This window comes from Neolamprologus multifasciatus, chromosome 6 (assembly GCF_963576455.1).
Source record: "Neolamprologus multifasciatus chromosome 6, fNeoMul1.2, whole genome shotgun sequence".
Lineage (NCBI taxonomy): Eukaryota > Metazoa > Chordata > Actinopteri > Cichliformes > Cichlidae > Neolamprologus > Neolamprologus multifasciatus.
Window position 1 is genome coordinate 10305721 of NC_140444.1, and position 21812 is coordinate 10327532.

Consider the following 21812-nt stretch of genomic DNA (forward strand, 5'->3'; position numbering starts at 1 on the left):
CAACAAAAGTCTGATCACTTTTGGGGTTGTAGCAGAACATGGTGCGTGGAACTATTAAGAGATCTCGACTAGATGATCTGAAAATTTGAGGTCTCAGTAGCTCCAATAAATAAGCAGGGGCCTGTCCATGTTGTCAGCTGTTAATAATGGGATGTTAAAGTGGATTCTTAAGCTCATTAGAAGCCAGTGACGGGAAGAGAGAATACGTGTGATATGAGAGTTTAGCAGCCTTGTTGCTGTGTTGTGCACCAATTGGTGATGAGAGCTCTGATAGATACATGTGAAAAGCAAGTTCCAATAATAATGGCTGGAATAAGGGTAAGAAACACACCAACGTGGTCAATTATTAATTGGTGGAGAGTGTTAAGAAGATTAAGGCTGACGCTTGGATTTTTCAGTAGTACTAAAAGAGGCTGTATCAGAGGTTTGTGCTGCCCGTGGGTTCTCATCAGCACAGGCACGGACAGAGACCGGGTAGAGCAGCAAACAGACTTTTATTGGCGAGTGTTCACACATACTGCATAAACTAAAACCCTGTGTGCTCCACTGGAGCTTGCCTGGCATGGCGAGGCACACTCAACTCTAAGCGAAGCTAAAGGAATATCTTCTCCTAAGTTTGGACAAAAGCCCACCATCAGCTATGAGTCTCAGCATGTGTGTCATCTGGTTTCAGCATGCTACTGCATAAAAGGAGAGGTTGATTAGCCAGCTTGCAACAGGTGAGTCAGTCACCTGGCACTGCTCCCGTACCAGTCTGCCCAACCTGTTCTCCTGCAGCTGAGCTAAAAACCACAGGCCGTTACCACAAGGATAAAATCAATCAAATACTCAGTAAATACACTTCCTGTTAACATTAAAATGAGGCCCTCTGTTTTTTAAAGTCCAACCTAATCTTGCACTTTCATGTATTTGATATGTATAAAATTGCTTATCCAACTTTTAAGTCCCAGAGTAGCTTAAAAAAACATATTTGATAAGAGTTTAAATAAATTTGATTATTTTATCCAGAGACAAACATGGGGAAAAAGTAAAGAGGTACCCGCAAACGACAAAGTTACATTTAATTTTTAAATGCATCAAGTTAAACGTTTCAGAGCTCTGATGTGCACCCACACTTTAGAAACACATGTAAATAGCAGCACTGTGAGCATAGTCAGCATGGAAATAACTGACGTGAATTGAAATGTTTATTTTAAAACTCTGAGTGACAGGTCCCGAAATTACTGATTTTCTGCACCATTAATATTTTTTCTTATTTGCAACAGTGTTGGATTTTACTTTATGGTTATTTTTTATATTCTTTACACCTTCTTGCCATTTTATCGTCATCATTATCTGATAACATCTCTGGCTGGAGCAGGCAGCACTCATAAAGATCATTTTGTGTGCCCGAACAGTAGCCTGACCTGAAAAACATCCGTTTTTATGTGAGCGTGCATAATGACTGTAATACTGTGTGTGCCAAGTTTATTTCCCATCCTGTAAGCAGCACAAACTCCTAATTTTCACAACTGTAGTTATATGGTAAATTTTGTAACACAACTTAAATAGTCACCAAGTGAACAGCCAAGTAAAAATGGTCACAGATGTTACATTTGATTTTGTGCGCTGTATTTAAAAAACAAAGCAAAGATCCGCTGCCATGTAAAATGTAGTTTATAAGATGATTTGTCAGTTATTTCATCTTTTATTAACCACCTCTGTCATCATGTTCAATTGTGTTTGTATTCAAGGTCAGGAATGTTGTGTTGAACATTTCAAGACCTGGGATCTTGTTAATTCCTCTTTCAGTCTTTGAACTGAGTGTCTTTTTTTAATCAATAGTACTGCACAACTGTGTGTGAGTGTGTGTATGTGTTTATGTGGACTGTGTAATTGTCAGGGTGGGGAGCAAAGCACCAGCTGTGGAATGCAGAGTTTATGTCTAAACACTTACATAACCCTTTAAATGCCTATGTGCTCAGATGGACACCCGTACAACTCTGCACAACTATCTTTGCGATCACCTCGTTGGCCCTGTACTTCTCTAACATTTGTCATATTGACATACTGGCCTGGTCCAAATATCCTCACCTTCAATTGTCTCATTCAAAAGTTCTCCACTAAAACTGGTCCTCATGAAAATGGAAATACAACTATGCACACAAACTATTCTGGACACTCCCATCCCACTGGGTCTTATATTGCGGGTTTTTTTGCTGCTCCGGCAGAATGTGTTCCCGCCCAGCCAAGAAAGCACAAAGTGTGAAAAACACTAAATTGACACACACATCAGCATACACTCAACTCAATTTAACACAACGCACACAAACTGTCCTAAGCAAATTTCTCTTTTTCACACCACTCCTGAAGGCAGTTGCAGTGTTTGGGACTGTTATGTAATCCCCCCCCCCCTTTTGCACAATTGAATCTGTCCTCCAACCCCTTTTATGAATTCACTCATAAAAACTGCAATAAAAATTTCTGAGAGCAAAGTTTGTTTTGAAAATGTATAAATATAACCATATATATCGGATGACGATATAACAACGTCTATCGTTTCATTTTACGCTATCGTTTGTTTCGTGGTGTGGCAAAATAAACTGTTTACGGCAATATTTTTTCATCGTTTTGATGGTCACTGTACTATATTAATTTCTTAAAGTTCTCTCTTTCTCTTACATTTAATATAACCACACTACAGACAGACAAGCGTTTGTTTTTATGCGTTGTCGTTAGCAACAACGACGGTAAAACCACCGCGTGTCCGCTTGTTCCACATAAACCTTTCACAATAAAGCTCAAGATCCTGTTGAGACTTTTCAAAATAAACTGAACCACGTGAAAGATGCAGAGTGTTTACAGATGAGAAGTAAAATAGAGCCGTCAGGTGCTAAAAAAATAAACCTTAGACTCAAACGTTAGAACAGGCTTTTCCCCGCAGCACGCTGTGTAATAAATACTCACAAAGAAAATGGCGGCCTTTACAACTTATGTCTAAAAATGTATAGTTTCATGCATCAGTTAAAACACTCGATTCCAGGTACGCAACGCCCAGCTGGAAACACTTCACGCAAGTCGAGCTGCCCGAGATTGACAGAATTTACAGTAAATGTTACATTTTTGTGATTTATGTCGTTATCGGACGATAGATGTCTTAATATCGGGATATGAGATTTTGGTCATATCGCACAGCCCTAATACTCTTACTTATTAGACTAAAAAAAAAAAAAAAAAAAAAAAAAAAAAAAAAAAAGGCAAGGCAAGGCAAAACAAAACAAAGAAACCTAAGAGACATGACGGGACACTGTTGTCTGACCAGCAGGGCAAAGACAATTGTGTTTTAGACACAACTGTAATGCATGACACTAATACCTTATCTGCTACAATAAGGTTGCTCCACGACATGTCAGTTGATATCAACAGAATGACCAACAACAGGCCAAAGCAACCTATTTACTCCCTGTCCTTACCTTTGAGGTGTTTTGACATTCCCAGTGGTAGTGGAGTAGTGATTGTCTGCTTTGGTCCATGTTGGGGTCATACGACTTTTCTGCACTGAGCTGCAGGTCTTGTGTTCTTGACCACACCCTGTAGGTGCCTCCTTCTATAATCGGCACCAGCCTAAAAAGAAAAAGGGTTCAAATTAAGCAAGAAATTCCTTGCAATCTCTTATGCAGAACTGAACTGATTCTACATTTCATTGACACAGTAAAGTTAGAGCTATGTTTCTAAAATTAATGCATATAAAAATACTTAAGTAGAGAAATGTGGAATAAGAAACTAATAAGAAAACCTCAACAGTACGTTGTGCGGAACTACATGTAAAGCAAGTACTGTACTTTTTTCTACTGTAAGTTTTTCTTTCGCAGTTTAGGTTTACATTTCTGCACTGTTAGCTTACTTCTTCTTAGTCACATGTTTTCCTGCTGTTCTCATTTCTTTGTCACTTCCTGTGATGTTTAAGTCACATCTTAAAATTTCAATATCAGTATTCTTGTGAAATAGTCAATGTCCTCTGCTCTCCAAGCCTCTAGTCTCTGTTCTTCAAAGTCCTTTTTTTTAAATTATATCACTTTACCATCCATCTCTCACCCTTCTGTTCTTAATCTCCTCTGGGATGTGCAAATTATTTCATTTAAATATCAGCTTAGTCTGTTCTACCATCAACAGCATCTAAACTCCTTTATACCAGCCACTATCCCCAACACAGTGAATAGATCCCCATATTTGATTTAGAAGACAGAAGAACAAAAGAAGAAAATGGGAAATTTAAGAGGATAAAAAAAAAAACCCTCCAAAAACATTTTTATTTTATGTTCACGGACCATATCGCTGCACTTTTCAAGGATAAATTGGAAAGAAATTCACATATTTGAACGTGTAGGATCAATAACGCATTAGAAACAACGTGAGCAGAACACCAACAGCACCTCTCTCCAATCATGCTGTGAAGGGAGGAAACAGACTCGTTTTCAGTGAATGTCACAAAGACATTCAAGGAAATATTAACCTCCTAAGACCCGAACTCTTCCACGGCATGCATTTTTAATTTCTCTTTGATATTTGGGCTGATTGGGACCTGATGAATGTAAAAACAAAGAATTACCAGATTTATTTTTTTTTACCTAATTTTTGTTTCTAAGAAAAATGAGAGCCACGTATGAGGATATTCATTTAAAATTTCAATAGAACAGTAGCAGTATAATGTCTTCGTATGTGGATATCAGGCCCTTGTAGAGCAAAATTGAGTATTTTGGTCTAAATAACCTAAAATGTGATGTCCACATATGTGGACGCCAGGTCCTAGGAGGTTAATGGAGTCATTTCCTTAAGTTTGGTTATTAAATTTGATTTGAGATAGACTGTTGTAATTATTTCTTCTTGGACTCTACCAGGGTAGCTTTGCACGATTCACAGTTCAAAACAACAGATTTGCACAGCAGGTACATGGGGCAACTGTGCTAACAGCCAGAGCTGTCTCACAGACACAGAATCTATTATAATAATATGTTTGGAAAACATGTTACACGCTGAAAGGTAAATAATGAAAAAAGGATCGACATCACAGAAAAAACTTATATGAATGCTTGGTTACTATTTTTTCTACTGACCTAGTGGAGACGATGCTTAAATGCAGACAGGCAGCCTTCCTCAGAGGCACACCTTCATACGACAGAGAAAACACTAATGTGTAGTTCCCTGCTGCCAAAGCCATCTTAGGCAACGACAGCTGCAGTCGCCGCACGTCCACCTCCACCGGCAGACGAATCGTAGCTCCGGGGGTCACTGATTGGTCCTTCATGATTTCACTATCGCAAGAGGATCCTGAGAATATCTGCCAGAGGTACTGAGCTCCGTAGCGTATGCAGCCTTTCAGATCCACATTGGCCTCTACCAAAGCAGGTTGGGAGCGCCAGATGGACAAGCGTGGAGCTTGAACCACGTGGACTTCTGGTTCCTCACACTCTAACACACTGATGTTTACTTCCACCTGCGCCAACACCCAGCTCACCATGTTACTGCAGTTTACCTACCAAGGAACAGAAACAAGCTCATAAAATGACAGTACTTAGAAGATACAGCATTTTTTTAAAGAAATAAACCTAACAGATACAGATAGAACAGAATTCAAAGAAACATACTTGCACCAGATAGTGTCCTTTTTGTCTGTACTCATATCCCACAGTTGTGGTGTTTGTGTGAACGGGAGCAGAGCCATCGCCAAAGTGCCACAAGCACACCACAGGATTAGATACGGGGAGAATGTAGGCTCTAAATTTCACCGTCTTATTAATGAGAGTATTCCGTGGCACAGCATTCAGATCTGCAGACTTCAGCACATTCTGTACCAATATCCACTTGGTGAGTTCCTGATCTTGCAGATTGTTGAAAACCTTCAGGTGAATGGTCAAATTACCTGGTTCTTCTGGAGTGTAGTGTGCCTGGAATGATGTGATTCAGTGAGATACAGCAAACCACTGCCTGTTATACTGTGATATTTATGTTGATATTATGAAATTTTTAATATACAACCAAATTTACCTCTTTGCCGATATGTGATGACTTGTGATGGTGCAGATCAAAAGTCCACAGATAAGTTACAGGACTGCCCGCCAATATTTTGGCCACAAACATTTTATTTTCACCAACTGCGATTGCATCTGAGATTCCTTCAATGGAGAGCCCATGTACCAGCTCCATCACCTCAACATGGAGATTGATTCTCTTAGAACTGACCTGGACATAGAGACAAGGCAAACAAATATGGGAATTGTGCCGATTTGATTAACATATTTAATAAATAATTAGTGCTGTCAGCGTTAATCTCGTTAAAATGACGTTAATGCCATAACTGCATTAACGCGGCAAATCTCCGTTAGCGAGTTAGCGCGGATCGCCCCGTGCATGGGGCTGCACGGCGTCAACGCATTAGCATGGTTAGCTCGTTAATGCATTAGCGCAGTGCAGCCCCATGCACAGGGCCATCCACGCTAACTTCCTAAAGGAGATTTGCCCGTTAACGCGGTTATGGCATTAACGTCATTTTAACGAGATGAACGCTGACAGCACCATAAATAATTTATTCTAATTTCTGCATGAAATCAATACATGGCATTAGTTTTAACATAATGCTGGTATGATATATGTTTCTACAGTCCAGTTAGCATAAGTCATTTTGATTATTCTACTTTGCCCCTTATAGTGCAGCGCAAAACATTCAAAAACTCCCTGATTAACATGAAAAAACAGAAAAATGCTGTCACTGACTCTATAAAGGGCACTATGTTGAAAACTTATATGATATACTTCCTAGATGAACACATTTGGGACATTAAAAAAGGTGATTATGGGTAAAAGTGACAGTATTTTATTTAGTATCTGTTTAAATATATGTTTTATCTCATATCTTGAGTAAAACTGACTTGTTCTTACAATGTACATTATCTAACTTTTTCCTTTACGTTACCTGGTTGTGAGCAGTGAGATTCGCATTGTATGTTCCCACCCTGCTGAATACGTGGCTGTAGTTCTGATTAGGTTTAGCATAAACAGTTGCATCGCCGCTGATGCTGAGAATCAGTTCAACGTCCGAACCTGCTGCCATGGAAATAATGAAGTCCACCTTTTCATTCACTGCTACACACGTCTTACTTGCCTTAAAGTCCAACTTATCAATCCTTTCCTGAACAAAGAATTCCTTTGAAAACACTTGCGAGCTGACACCATTGGTGGCATTCAAAGTAACAGTGGCTATCTTTGGCTCCTGAAAAATTACAGATGTTTTCTTTCCCGTTTCTGTTTTTCCATCCAGCAGCCATGTCCATGTCACATTGGTTCCTGTCACTACCTTCCCCTGTAGAAAGATGCTGTCACGCGTTGCTATGTAACTGTCCTGAGTCCCATTAGTGACTGAGAAGATTAGGCCAGAAATTACTTCCTGGACACTGACACGCTTTGACACAGTCTTTGAGCTAACTTCATTAAAGACCTCAACGGTTACTTGTTTTTCCCCAATAGTGTTGAAGGTGTGGGTCTTCCCGGGCATATTCCACTGCAGAGCATGCCCATCTACAGACCAACGATACTGTAGGTCTGAGCCTTCTGTAGTCAGTACTGTGAGATTTACTGAAACATTGACTGCCACTGGGTTTTTGCTGATCTGAAGGTGCACATCTCCGGCTGGTTCTAGAAAGCGAATGGTTCTGTTAATAGAGAGCTGGCCCAGAAGGTTGGCTGCCCAGAGTAAGATGACACAAGGACCGGGCTTGGGAAAATTCAGTTGAACTGTTTTCCCAGTTTTGTTGAATGAGCTGTCAGGATCTAGCTCTCTGATGATGTTCCAAGTAAAGGTCATGTTGGTGCCCTCCTTTAATCCAGCTTGAAGTTTGAGACCTCGGTTTGTAGGGTAGCAACAACCATCCAATCTGGTGCCTCCCTCTCTGCCAGTCTCATCTGCCAAAATCTGCAGCCCCTCCAACTCACGTTGGACAAACAGGAAGATATTTGCTTGTGCTGTTCCTACATCATTCTCTGCCGTCACAATGATGTTGAAAGTCCCAACTGAACGAAAGGTGTAATACATCTTGTAGGTCCCTGGGATTGAGGTACAGTGGTCACACAGTATCCAAGAGTACCGCGCATTTAACCGATCGCCCTCCGCCATTTGGGCTTCAAAGGTGACTGACTCGTTGAGAGGGACTTTTACCAAGCTTGCATTGACTCTCAACCCACTGATTGGTGCAATCACAATAACTGTTAAAGTAGTATCATTCTGACTAACTGTGTTGGCTGCTTTCAACGTGATATTGTATTTTCCAGAGATGTTGTAGGTATGAAGGACATTCTGTCCTGTAAGCTGATTTCCATCTCCAAAGTTCCAGGTGTAAGTGACATTGGAGGCCAATGAAGAACTGATAAAAGTGTATGGTGCTCCAAGTGTCAAATTATCATACTTTGTGCCATTATGCTGAATGACAATTGGTCCAATGGGCATCAGAACCTCAATGACAGCACTAGCATTACTGCTGGAGATGTTATTGAAAACATTTACCGTCACCATGTAGAGACCTGGGTTCTTAAATGCTTTCACCATACTCCCTGAACCATGAATGAGCACAGGGTCTTCCTCTCTACCAAAGTCCCACTGATAACTGTAGTTAAATTGAGGTTCAGCTCTAACCCAGAATTGTATTTCTTCTCCCACAGCATAATGGGATTTCTCAGGGGTAAGGCTGATGTTGGTCAAAGCTGGCTGCACACACACCCAGGTGAAGAAATTGGCCTTGGTGGTCTTGTTCAAACCAGTGGAAAGGAGCAAGGAAAGGTGGTAATTCCCACTTGCCAAATAAGTGTGAGAGACTCTGGGGTTGCCACGGTGTGTCTCGTTGGGACTTCCGTCCCCAAAGCTCCATTCGTAAAGGTGAGCTGATGCGTTACCAGACACCCAGGCTTGAAAGTTGACAGTGGTCTGCTCTCGGACACATCCGGAAGGCTCCATTCTTATAACTTGGAAGACAAACACCTGAACTGGAAGGATTGTCCATCCAGAGCTTACAGCATTCATAGCAGTCACATTTACTGTATAGTTACCATCTTTCGTATAGGTATGTGACACGTTAGGCTCGGATTGAGTATAAATTTTTCCATCACCCATTGCGAATGTCCATGTGATGTTGTTACCCGAACGAAGGTGTGCCCACACCTTTGTAGGACTGTGAAGCTCTGTGGGAGAAGTGCTTTTAGCTGTTAGATCTTCAATCTCCTTATACACAAACATCTCAGCACAGGCACTATTAGAGCTGATGGTGTTGTTTACTGAAACACAAACAGTGAAGTTGCCCAACTCTGTAAAGGTGTGCGGCACACGGCGACCTATTTGAGTGACAGAGCCATCTCCAAAGTGCCACTCATAGTGAATTCCATACGGTGTGGGTAAAGGGTGAGCCTCAAAAAAAGCTGATTTGCCAGCGAGGAGAAGTGCTGGCTCCGTCTGTATATTGACATGAGTGAGGATGCTGTAGACGCTCATGTTGATGCTCTTAGTGATGTTCTCATAACGATTGGAAACTGACACCAGTGCGGTGTATATTCCTGAAAAGAAAAAGAGGTGGGAATGGGAAAATCATGAAAATAGAAGATATTTTCTGTACATGTTTGGATCATAAAGTTCTGTGACTCTGTCCACAAACAAATAAAAACATGCATGATTTAAATTTAGCTTAAATTTAACTTCTGGACCTCTTCCAGCTCTTCAGTTATATTTTTGGATTTTGCTCCACTGAGCTGGCTCAGAGGTCCCAATCTGACCTCTTGCATTTAGGTCTGAAATTTCACCATGCACCTAAAATTTGCCAGTCAGTCTGATAACTTTGGTGTAAAACAGATTGGACTTTGATGTTGAGAATTAAAAAACAGTCTTCAGTGGAAGAACTAGCAGTGTAACGGTCCAGGCACACAATCAAGAACATGCTTCTTTTGATGTATTCAAAACAGCTGTGAAATGTCCAATATGCATAAGGAGACAGCCCTGAAGGGGAGAGAGGCTTCAACTTATTCAACCTGATTATCATAACTTGTAAGCTATTATCTACTTTCAGGCTTAAAAAAACAAAACACACAAAAATAGGCTTTTTTATTTCAAAGCTGTTATTGTTACCTGGCTGAGAGTAATTATAGGTAATATTGTTGCTTAGGAGGACTTGATTAGGTGAGTCTTGACAAAAGAGGGAGGAAGAGTAGGGAGGCTTGTATTCAAATTCCTTATATCCTCCATCACCAAAAGACCATCTGCAACATGATACAATGCAAAAACATTATCAGAAATCTACAAATTAAAAAAGCAACATTCTTTATGTCGTTTACGGTACCAACAAAGTGAATGTGTAAACAGGGTTATAAAGACATAACACGAGTAATACCAATACATGCACACAAACACAGGCCCACTAACTGGAGAGATGGAAAGTGGGAATCTTTTCTGACGATGCAATAAAAGGTTTGGATGAGGCGAAGTGGAAACTGGAACTGAGGAAGCCTCTCAGAACCAAAAATGGTGAGAGTGCAGAGAAACTAAGTGAGAGAGTACTCCAAAGTTGGTGGGATACAAAGAGTGGAAGAAAAAAATGAAGAAAAAAAAAAGTAGAGGGGAAACAGCCGCACAGAGGGGAAAATTCTTGTCAGCAATCTTCCCTAACCGCACAGTTATAAATCCAAGGCTTCTCTTTGACTTGACTGCTGCAGTGCTATTATGGCACACAAGAAGAGAAAAACAGAAAAGAAGAGCAAAGCATAAGAGAAATAGAGAAAACAAACAAACAGTTTTTCACTCAGCCTTAAAAATATAATAAAAATAATAGAGATAGAAATGGGCAGTTTTGGGATCACTGTACATAACGCTGTCCATCTATCCACCCTGGTGTTCATACCGGAAAGTGGCAGAAACTGACATATCCATGACCACCGAGGCAGTAAGAGTCTGAGCGGAGCCCTGGGGGACCACATTTGGCACTCCCCTTACTGTGAGGTTGACCATGGGCTGCAGCCGGTCTACGGTTACGTTGAAATGGTCTGTGAGCGTGCTGACATGGTTCATGGCTGTCACCTGGGAAGATAGCGCATAGTCAGTATGACATTAGGCTTGTGTCACATCTGCATAATAAGCTGTTACAACGACAACCGCTATGTTATTCTGTTAACCAATCACACAGTTCACTTCTCAGTTTAAAATTCATTTCCCAGACATTTATTGGCTCCATATTCGAAAAGATGACTGTCTTCATTCTCTGTAGCTATTTTCACACATTCACTGCAACACACTACACCTCTGAATTTTTCTAGACCTTAATGACAGAGTTGCATGAGCGAACACAGCCTATCTGATGCAAGTGGTTTCAAAAACAGATGTTTTACATATTAATTTATTTTTTAAAAATGGGCATAATGTGTCCATATGTAAGCCCAGATGTGACAACAGTTTGACTTAATAGATGAGACAGAAACTCACTGTAAGTTTGTAGATAGCAGCATTCTGGTAGATGACATTGAGGACAGTGTTATAATAAGTGAAGTAGGGCTTGTCATCCACTGTCCATTTAAATGTGGGGTTGGAGCCTTCAAGCACTGACGCTGTGTAGCTCTACAATAGACACAGAGCATAATCCAGGGTATAAACACGGATTATGATCTCTTCATAAAACTGTCATTCAAATAAGCCTATAAGCAAAATAACTCACCACAACTGACTCCATCAGTACCCTGCGTGCAGGATGTGGCTGCACCACCAATCCTCTCAGTGGCTTTTCCAGGTGAACAATCACTTTCAGGCTGGCCTCTATTACATTATTGTGGGCTTCCAGCTCCACCTTCACTGGATCCTTGTGTTCCTCCATTTTCAGACTCAGATCCAGCACTGCAAACTGGCTGGGCTCTGCAACCACACCACCAGATCCTGGGTTTGCCCCCAGCTGACAGAGTGCTGGATTGGACAAAAAATCCAGGGGACATTCAGACTTGAAAGTGGCACTATGATTACTGCCACGCCAAGATACCATTGTTGGGTCGCGAGACCGCACATGGAGTAGAAGCCGGGTGTCATCGGACTGAATGTAGAGGGTGCCATTCTGCACAGGGGGATGGAGGATTGTCAGGCCCAATGGAGCCACCACCCGCAATGGGCATGATGCAGAGACTGAGTACGACGGTTCAACAGAAGTCACCTGAAATGTAAATGCATTTTATTTAAATTATTACTATTAAATACAAACCACTCTAATAAATGTGCTAAAAGATAACAGCCAAAAACTTCCTTAAATGTTTAAAACCTAAGTATCTTGCAACTTTGGTGTTATAGGAAAAAAAAAAAAACGAATTCTAACACTTCAAACTCCTTATTACAGGTTCCAACTTCTTGGCCTCCACCTGCATATAGAAATCTCTCACATGCATGCTGTGTTGATGGCTTACCATCAGGCTGTAGTTTCCAGGTTGAGGAAGCCCAGCAGACAGCTGCGATCCCTGCAGCTGAGTCTTACTCTGTTCCATATAAAGCACTCTGATAGGGCAAACCACTTCCTCCAGCCAGCCTGCTTCGCCAGTCTTCACCAGTGTCTCTATGTCAAGCTCCGGGTCAGGCAGAAGGTCAGGCTCATGGTCAGGTGAACTGTCTGCTGGGAGTCTGGTGTTATTGATCCAGAACCACTCCGATCGTTTAAGACCTAAAACAGGTTGTCGCCATGGTGACTGTGGGGAAGACTGGCAGTGAAGCAGGGAGGATGGACCGGCATCATGCTGCAGAGCGATCACATCACCACGTGAAACCAAAATGTCCTCCAATTGGTCTTTTAACTGTGAGAAACAGGGACCAGAAAGGTTTAAGTTAAAGGCAGATACCAATTTGTCTTTAAATATGTGTCTTTACTGAACACAGTTTTAGTAGTGACCTAACAGGCATGGCACAACAGCAGCAATCATTTAACTGTTTATCTATTTTGATTGTATACATCCTCAAATTAAGTCACTGATCTTAAAAGCAAAAGCGAATCCTCTCACCAGCACATGTAAAGCTGATCCTGCTGGCAGAGTGAAAACCACCTCGTCCTGTAGGATGTATCGGGGCCTAAATGTCCCAGCTGTCAGGTGCTGAACAAGGGTGCAGTTAGGACAGGAAGATGGTGGGCAGGGATTAGAGAGGGGCAGGCACCGACCCTGGAAGGGACACCACTGCTGTAGTCGGGGGCAAGAGGATGGATCACTGCTCTTTGTGTCAGCTGAGACACAAAGAGCTACCGGGGCACATGCTGGGCCTCCGCAACCTAAGACAAGAAGCTTTGGGTTATTTCTTAAAAATGAAATTTGTACATGCAGAAGTGTTGTTCAACTTCATTGCTATTGAATATGCAGATGGGTAGTTACATAACAATAACAATTTTTCATTAGCTGCTCATATAAGTATGAAGGTGCAAAAATGTAGATTAAAGGAAAGAATTACTGAATGAGAGATACTAAATCAAACAAGAAAATCTCGTTAAAGCAAGTCAAAAATTGTGCACTTGTGGAACAGGAAAGTGAAAGATGTGTGTGCATGTACGTCTGGGGTAGACTAAATTTGCCCTCAGTGTGATTAATACCAAACTACATTATCCTTTTATCTCCTCCATCTCGTCCCCTGCCTCACAGGCTTGAAATCAAAGACATGAATCGCTCAGAACTGAGATGACCTTGTTTATTTGATTTCCTTCCCTTCATGTTTTACTATACTTTCTGTCTCCATGAAAATTTTATTTTCACATTCACCTACCTAACAATTTAAGACAAGCCTGGTCAGTGTGTCTGACTAGAGGTGTGGGATCAGGTGGCTTATATGTTTCTTAACACCTGTCGAGTGTATATTAGTGAGTTTCTGTGTGTGTGTGACTCACTGGGGAGCAGCAGGTGTGTGCCGTGATAATGACAGTGAGGTCTGTATATCTGAAATCGGACGTTGACTTGTGAGCTGAGGTTCTGAGTGACAAATTCCAGGGAGGACAGACGACCTGCCTGAACAAAGCTCAGTGCAGGGAACAACAGCATCTGAGAAATAAAGCAGAAGCAGCTTAATGAAATAGACTCTGGAATGAGTCTGACGCATAAAAAAAGAAAGATATTAAGCTGAGATATCTCCTTACCTCAATGACACCGCTGGGAGGTTGTGAAACAGAGTGGAGTGTGGGTGACACACTGTGGAAAGGATTATGGGAAGGAAACACAGCCATGCCAACCATGTAGATCCCGGCATCTGGAACACGGACTGGAGAGGCAGAAGAAGGTGACAAAAAAAGCACAGAGAATAGAGGAAGTAACAGATTTCAACAGGCAATTTTTTTGAGATTTCCAGGTACTTTGCTTACTTAAAATAAATAAATAAATTAATTAATTAATCAATTAATTAATAAATAATAATAATAATAATAATAATAATAATAATTCACCAATAGTGTATGTCTGTATGTTTGCTTGCATGTTCTCCATCTCCTGTGCATAATGCAGGGGTCTGGTAGTTTACGAAAAAAACATTTTCCCTCTAAAAACCTTCAACGTTAACAAATAACCATAATGAAAATTGGCATACCAAGCAAACATGTCCATGTGTGCCCATAGTGGGTAGCTGTGGGTGAACTTGGACGTGTGCGGGCAGGGCAAACCCATACTTATCCCATGTGGGCCCCAAGTGGATGTGCCCACACAGGGCCCACAACAGTTTTGCCGCTTGGGGCTCCTATGTGGAACTAGGGGCCCACTGCACTTTCTCCCTTTGGGCCTCCAAGAGGGAAGCCAAGAGGGTAGCCCACTGCGTGCTGCCCATAGAACAGCTAGGTGGGCCCCTGGGGTTACTATGGGCAACCAAAGACCAAGTAAATTATTTGACAAAATTTGAGGGAGCATTTTTTTGAGTTGGTAGCTCCACACTTTGGTGGTTTATACATTTGCATACCAAGTAAACGTGTAAACCAGCCTTGAAGGAGATACATCTCTCTTTTGTGGTTGGGTCAGGAAAACAACACAATGAATATCTTGCAAATCAAATGTGTGGCACTGCTTTGGTAACCAATTCTTAAGCACCTTGTGAATAAGCAACATTTTTGATCAACAGTATGCTCCAACCTCCATATCAGTTAGAGGCAGTAATGCACCATAGGGCACATATGGGTATTGGTGCACAGCCCACTGTGGGCCCACATGGACTCCTAAAAAACAAGCTGTCTGGGTGGTTAGGTAGGTAGGGAGGAGTCGGGTATTAAATGCTCTTCACTCTCTATAAGTGACACATGAGTTTGGTGCCCAGACACAAATGGTAACTTTATTCTACTGAGGTAATAAATCATTTAAATAGGAGATGTCTGGCTAAGCTTAATTTGCATACAATTCTAGGCGCAGTGGGTAAAATTGCATTAAATCTGTTTCTCGGTTTTCATTTCATTTCTCTAATCTAGTTATGTGAACTGCTTTATATTTGGATTATGAGACAGCATGTCAGTGAGCTTACCTTCGGCAGTGTACTGGCACATATACGGCCGCTTGGCATTGCATTGGTATGGACTGGTCTGACCGCGTGCTTCAAGGAAAACGCACACATTGCCACGAGAGCTCGTCGAACGAGGATGAAATATCTCCTCTCCCTCCTGCATCTCTGATCCGTTTACCCAGTGCAGCTTGCCAGGGGTGTCTATATCACTCAGGCCCAGCCACACACCTCGCTCCCTGGTGCAGAAACAAATAGGTAATGCACAGATTAACACTGAATGATTGGCATTTAGCTACGTGACTTGAACCTTGCACCATCTTTTCAGAATGCACACAGGAAGACACATAACAAAAGTGAGAAAAAATGAAATGCAGGAAAAAACAGAAAAGTTGTAAAAACATTCAGAAGTAAATGAGTTTGACTCTTAAAAACTGAGAATGAAGTCTGCCAATTGTGCTCTCAATAATCAATGTTTGCAGGCCACAGAGACTGAAAAGTGGTTTTGATTGAACCCTGGTGGGATAATACGGAGATACTATGTTAGATAAATTGGATTTTGGCTCAATGTGTCCATTAATGGACCTTGCCGCTCCCCACTTTGATTTTCCTTCCTCCTACGCACAGTTAACTGAAAACAAAATGGCCTTCCCTCACTCACCGTGATCTAAGGACAGGGGGAAACAAATCAAACATTTTAGGCATTTTGTTTGAAGCAGGTTTAAGCCGTTTTCTGACATTTTCCAAAAATCACCTGGATAAAAGCAATTTCCTTTTCTTTCATTTTCTTTTTTCCCCCCACTTTTTGGGATTTTTCAAAGCACCTTTGAAAATGACATCAGAAAGAGTGACCAGCGGTTACACAAAGGCAGAAAAAGAACAAGAAAACGTCTTTGTCGCACAACACAAAGACAGATTCTAAAAAAAGAAAGAAAAAACGTTCCTTATATAAGAGAGGGGTGGAGGAACACATGAGCAGAAGAGGATGGCGGGGATAAGCTCCATCTGCAGCAAGTTTTTTTTTTCTTCTCATCCCCTTTGGTATACGAGTCCTACACTCAAATTAGCACACAAATGTACACACACAAAAACCCAGATTCCTACGGCGTTAACGTTACAATGCAGCTGTGCTTTTACAGATGTGTTTTTGTGACCTTCTTACACTTAAACACAAAACACCGAAAGCCTTCAGACCAGTGCGAGAGCAGAATACTTTTACAAAACCAAAGCAAAGCCAAATCCAGAGCTTTGTTCATATACATGTGCAAACGTACATGCAGCAAAAAAGTCTATCTTATCAATGTGAATGAGACAAAAAAAATGCACACATAAGACAGGGGTCACATTCAGTCAAATGAGGATAAGTTCACACACAAACACACACACACACACACACACACAGAGGAGGGGAGAAAAAAGACAAACACATTTTGCATGCACCCTTTTCCAAACCATGTAATTCTGTGAGTGTCAGTGATCGAACGTTTAACATCTGTTTTCAGTATTTCTGTCTGTTTTGATACTTTTTGGCTGTCGTTTCAGCAAACAGACTGGAACATAGCTTTGTTCGAGTTTGTCACCGAAACAGGGAAGACGAAATGTGTGAGCTGGCGGTCCCTCCAGTGACACGATTTAGATACTTGCTTAGAAATAAGACCCGTTTAGACCTTTAACACATCTCTTTTTCCTTCCCATTCCTGTGATGTGTTCGTGGTGCAGACATGAAGTTTCAGTCGCTGAACTTAAGCTGGCTACAGAAGAGGGGCAAGCGAAGATTTAGTATTGTTTTTTAAAATCGAAGCTTTGATTTAAAATGGAGCTTTTCAAACAGCTCAACAATTTATTGCAGTCTGTCACAAAACTCTGTGAGCTAAATGCGCATTTCCCAGGGTGGGAAAATTAGTAAGGTCTGAGACTGATAGATGGAGAGAGATGTATGAAAGAGAAGGAAAGGAAGGTGGAAGAAGAGGAGATTATCTTCAACAGTAAGGACTGCTCAGAGAGTGACATTTTATAGATTGAGCTGAAGATGAGAGGTGAAACGTCTTCAAAAAACCTAAAGAAGTCCAGTTGCTTTTCTTTCCAAGCTCCTTAGATTACCATTCCTGGATGAATGACAACCTACCGGTACACAGATATTTTATAGACTGGAAAGTTAAATCTTAAATGTAATATCCTCATTTATTTTAAGGTCTTTAAATCAGATAGTGGTGATGTTCTGATAAATAATGTTTCTGTGAAACATGTAAATACAAATTTAGGTATACTGTAAATTCTACCTTTTATAATAGCTATAGTGTCTATAGTTTATCTTCATGTGTATTCAGTTAGCTAAATCCACAAAGAGCAGTGAGTATTGGAGTAGCTGCATAGGTCAGCTGATCACAGTCCCTACAGGAAGAAAAGTTTATTGCTGCTCACAAAACAAATTCTTATGTGACCAGGCTGTACTGCTACACCTGCTCTTAGGGTTCCCTTGGTAACAATGCACAGATACATTAGTTCTTGAGGAAAAAGATTAACTGAAATTATTTTCCTGTCTCAGTTTGTGAAACTTGCAGAAAGAGAAAACACTCACTGTGTGACTTTGGTTGCCAGCAGGTTACGCAGCTTGTCACTCCTGACTATTGCCAGATCCCCACCGCGGTTCAAACACTGTTTTCGAGCATCAGTCCAGCTCAGCTCTCCTGGAAGGATCTGGAAACAGCTTGAGGACTCGTGATCGTGAGTCGCATCTACTGGACAGAAAGGAGAGGCTGGAAGGGAACAGAAACATGAATGTCGTTTAACAAATACTCTGAAGGTATTCTTTCTAAAAAAAAAAAAAAAAGTGCAGCTACTATTTCATAATTTAAAGAAACCAACTTAAAACATGCTGAAGTACAAAATAACAGTAAAGTTAGTAAGTTGCATATGATTGCAAATCAGTGTGATCAAATAATATTTCTCATTAGGAATGTGTTTATTTGTTTTATTTTTTACTGGCCTCAAATATTTGTTGCAGAACATGCAGAATGTGTCTCTCAGTCAAAGTCTTCGTTATTTACGATATAAAAAGAGCTACAAAAATCTGTAAAAAAATTTGTTTAGAGACTTCACAGTGAAAAAAAAACAACGTGAAGAGTTTCTCAAAGTCTCAGACAAACAGGCAAAAAATGTAGACACAAGAGATGTTGATATATGGGTGCAAAGTAAAGGAGGGGGGAGACAGATGAAAGACGCGGGGCCTGACTCACATCTCTAATGTGCAAACACAAACACTCCTTGGCTGAGACAGTAGAAAAAGGAGTACTGGCATTTCTTTCCTATCATGATGAATTTGTCCTTCAGTAAATCACATTAGTTTCATAGACTCTTTGGCACTTTGTAAAAATTCTTTCTCATAATATCTCAAAGAAACAAACCAGTGAAATGAGCAAATAACAGTTAAATATTACATTGTGAGAAATTGTAAGGGAGTGTCTTAGAAGAAGAGAACGAGTATAACAACGGTGGAAAATGGAGGAGAGGGACAGTACTGAGCAAAAGTCCTGCGTTACCGCACTTTTTTAAATAATTTGCTAGGAAATGGGAGATAGGTGCAGCAATGTATTGAAACGGGTTCCTTTTTATGTTTTTCTATCCAGGTATACGATTACTGAATATGCAGTGTGTTTGGGATCATTATCATGCAGAAAAATTAGCTCAGCCAATCAGAATTCAGCCTCAAAAGTTAAGCAAAGATTTTGGATCAATATCTGACAAAATACTTTGGCAGTATGTTGTCATAATTCATAATTTCTAAAGGGCGTGACTTTCAGACACTGTTAATCTACAGTGGACATGTTTTTGGCCTTGCTTTTGGCCTCCATTTGTCAAATTCCCTCTCATATTTTAAGGCCACACTGCACACCTTACAGAAATGAAGAGTTTTTGGCTGATAACTGAGGCAAAAATACAACCCTATATCTGGCAAACTGCGTTATTTTGGGTATTTTTCAAAACTTCACGCAAAGAAATGGGGACAAATTTTGTTCTTGTGACGTGCTGCTGGTAACAAAGTGCCTGGAATGAAAATGAGTGAAAAAGCAGAAAATTTACAAAGAAAAAGTTGACTTTTTAAAAATCCCAGAGAACTATTTCTGATGACAACTTTAAAGCACAGGAATGTCTGGCTCTTTGGAAACAGAATATAAGAAAATAGATCTTTCTCAATACTTTTGTCCAGTAGAGTGTATAAAGTTTATAGTTTATATAAAAGTTGTCTGTGCATGTGTGAAAAAGGAAGGTGAGTGAATAACAAGTGCATAACTAAGACTAGACTGAACAATCACTTGAATGAGAAAACTTTGAGCTCAGATTGTAGAGTGCAGACACAAAGCTACAAAGTTTAAACTGACAAATATAACCAATTTTATACAGCTGCTTTGGCACACACAAAAACACATACATATATATACATTTAATACTAACATGCTCAGTGCAAAAAGGCAAAACCCAAAGACAAAGTTAACAACTAGCTGTAAAACTTAGCAGGTCGTGCCACAGCTGATTCCCATCAGATGGCTACAAATATACAGAACAAGTGCTACTGTTAGACCTGTTGGCTGGATGTACCATACAAATGCTCAGCTACAGTGTCAGCGCTTCATTCATAACTGTGCATAACTGGTTTTTGCTGTTCCCAAGTGCCCAAAAAGAAATGCTTTCTGGAAATGATTGTGATCGTGCAATGTTGATCTTTTCTTACTGCCAAATTTCTAATTACAAAATATTAGAAGATTAAACATTTTAATCTTCCAACCAGATGATGGTAACTCCTGTAAACATTTATCCTTCCAGTTTTCCAGATCACCCCCACAGAGAAGCATTAAGCTAATGTTCAGATTTAATCAGCAGGGGAGAAAAAACTAATTGGATGTTGATGATCACGAGGAGCTCGAAATGTGTGAAATTTCAATAACTGAGATTGCGTGTTGGTATAACTTTACCTTTGGCAATTTGGACATCATCTTTCGTAATCTTCCAGTCTACGTTCAAGCCAACTGAGCCCCAGCTGACAAGTGTGAGCTCCAGACTCCTATTGGCCACAACAAGAGGTGGACAATGCAGCTCTAGTTTGGGAGGAAGCATTATAGTCACCTCCCCACGTGCAGACACCTGAACACACACAAGTAACATTTTAAAATCCAAACACACACATACACACACAAAGTTTCTTTCTTAAAAAAACCTCTTCGAAAAAATTCAGCCTGGATAAACAGAAGGTTTAAAATCCTGTTCTTTTTTCTCTCACCTTCTTATGTCCCGCCAAGGCCGTCAGACTGACTGTATACGATCCTGGAAGTCCGTATTTGTGAGCTGATGTGGTGCTAACGGTTCCTGTGGTGTTGGCACGGGGTGAAAGGTCACCAAAGTCCCAGGACAGCGTCACAGGTGTGACAGAGGAGTTGGCGGTGAAAGTGACGTGGTTGTGAACGCTTTGCGGCTGGAGAGGAGTCAGCGAGACCGAGAACTCCACCACAAAGACTTCGCGAGCCAGAGCCCACCCACATTTCTGTGAATTAAAGGAACCCATATGAAGAAGAGCTGGTTTTGGTGTTAATACATACGCATTTAAATAAAATAATAAACAATTTTTCCCATTAATTGTTAAGATAACTGTGGTTTTCCTATTATTTCATAGTTCTGATTAAAATCTGATTATATATAAACTGTTCCAATTTAAATAAACCATTATTACATTTTTATTTGGCGCTTTAACTAACTTCTATTCCAGATTTCCTCTGCACAGCACTCTTTAGGATATAGGGAAGTCATTCAAACCACAGAGGGAAGATGTTGTTTGGCTATTGAAATTTTACAGGAAATCCTGAATGTTGTATAATCAAATGAGGAAAGAGCAAAGAAAAGGAAACTGGATCTCCAAAACTTTCTTTTCAATCGAGTGACGGCTGACTTACAGAGAAAATATAAAAATGTACATAACGGAGCACCAGAGGTTATAAACCGAGTCTGACAGAGCAATAATCTTTACACAAACCTTCATCACATCGGGGTTCGTACAGGCAGCAGAACACTGAGACGTGCTGATATAGTTGGGGTCCGAGTTTTTGCTGCAGAGGCATTCGTGCTTCTCTCCTAAGCCCCCATACCGATGCGATTCATTGAAACACACACTGTGACACTGTTCCCGTGTCAAGTTTCGGAACGTGGAGTAGGAGAAGATGACAAGTTCACTTCGTCCCAGTCCTCCGCTGTTGCTATCCTCAAGGCACGCAGCATACAGACCTGAAGGAGACAACACAGGTTTAAATCTCACAGGCTTATCAGAGATATCAGAGCATGCTCTGCC

At 40.8% G+C, this 21812-nt stretch overlaps 1 protein-coding gene across 2 annotated transcripts in view; it reads right to left on the reverse strand.

Moving 5' to 3' along the window:
* Window positions 1-21812, reverse strand: part of pkd1a (polycystic kidney disease 1a) — a 75169-nt gene that overhangs the window by 30373 nt on the left and 22984 nt on the right. For both annotated transcript variants that reach the window (XM_085162166.1, XM_085162165.1), the window contains exons 6-23: window positions 21501-21748; window positions 20754-21014; window positions 20449-20617; window positions 18057-18234; window positions 15503-15717; window positions 14145-14266; window positions 13899-14049; window positions 13030-13292; window positions 12445-12825; window positions 11715-12197; window positions 11486-11617; window positions 10908-11083; window positions 10139-10269; window positions 6950-9573; window positions 6025-6219; window positions 5625-5924; window positions 5094-5512; window positions 3453-3603 (exon numbers count right to left, since the gene is read on the reverse strand). In XM_085162166.1, coding sequence (XP_085018292.1) covers window positions 3453-3603; window positions 5094-5512; window positions 5625-5924; window positions 6025-6219; window positions 6950-9573; window positions 10139-10269; window positions 10908-11083; window positions 11486-11617; window positions 11715-12197; window positions 12445-12825; window positions 13030-13292; window positions 13899-14049; window positions 14145-14266; window positions 15503-15717; window positions 18057-18234; window positions 20449-20617; window positions 20754-21014; window positions 21501-21748 — 6599 coding nt within the window. The remainder of the gene's footprint in view (window positions 1-3452; window positions 3604-5093; window positions 5513-5624; window positions 5925-6024; window positions 6220-6949; window positions 9574-10138; window positions 10270-10907; window positions 11084-11485; window positions 11618-11714; window positions 12198-12444; window positions 12826-13029; window positions 13293-13898; window positions 14050-14144; window positions 14267-15502; window positions 15718-18056; window positions 18235-20448; window positions 20618-20753; window positions 21015-21500; window positions 21749-21812) is intronic.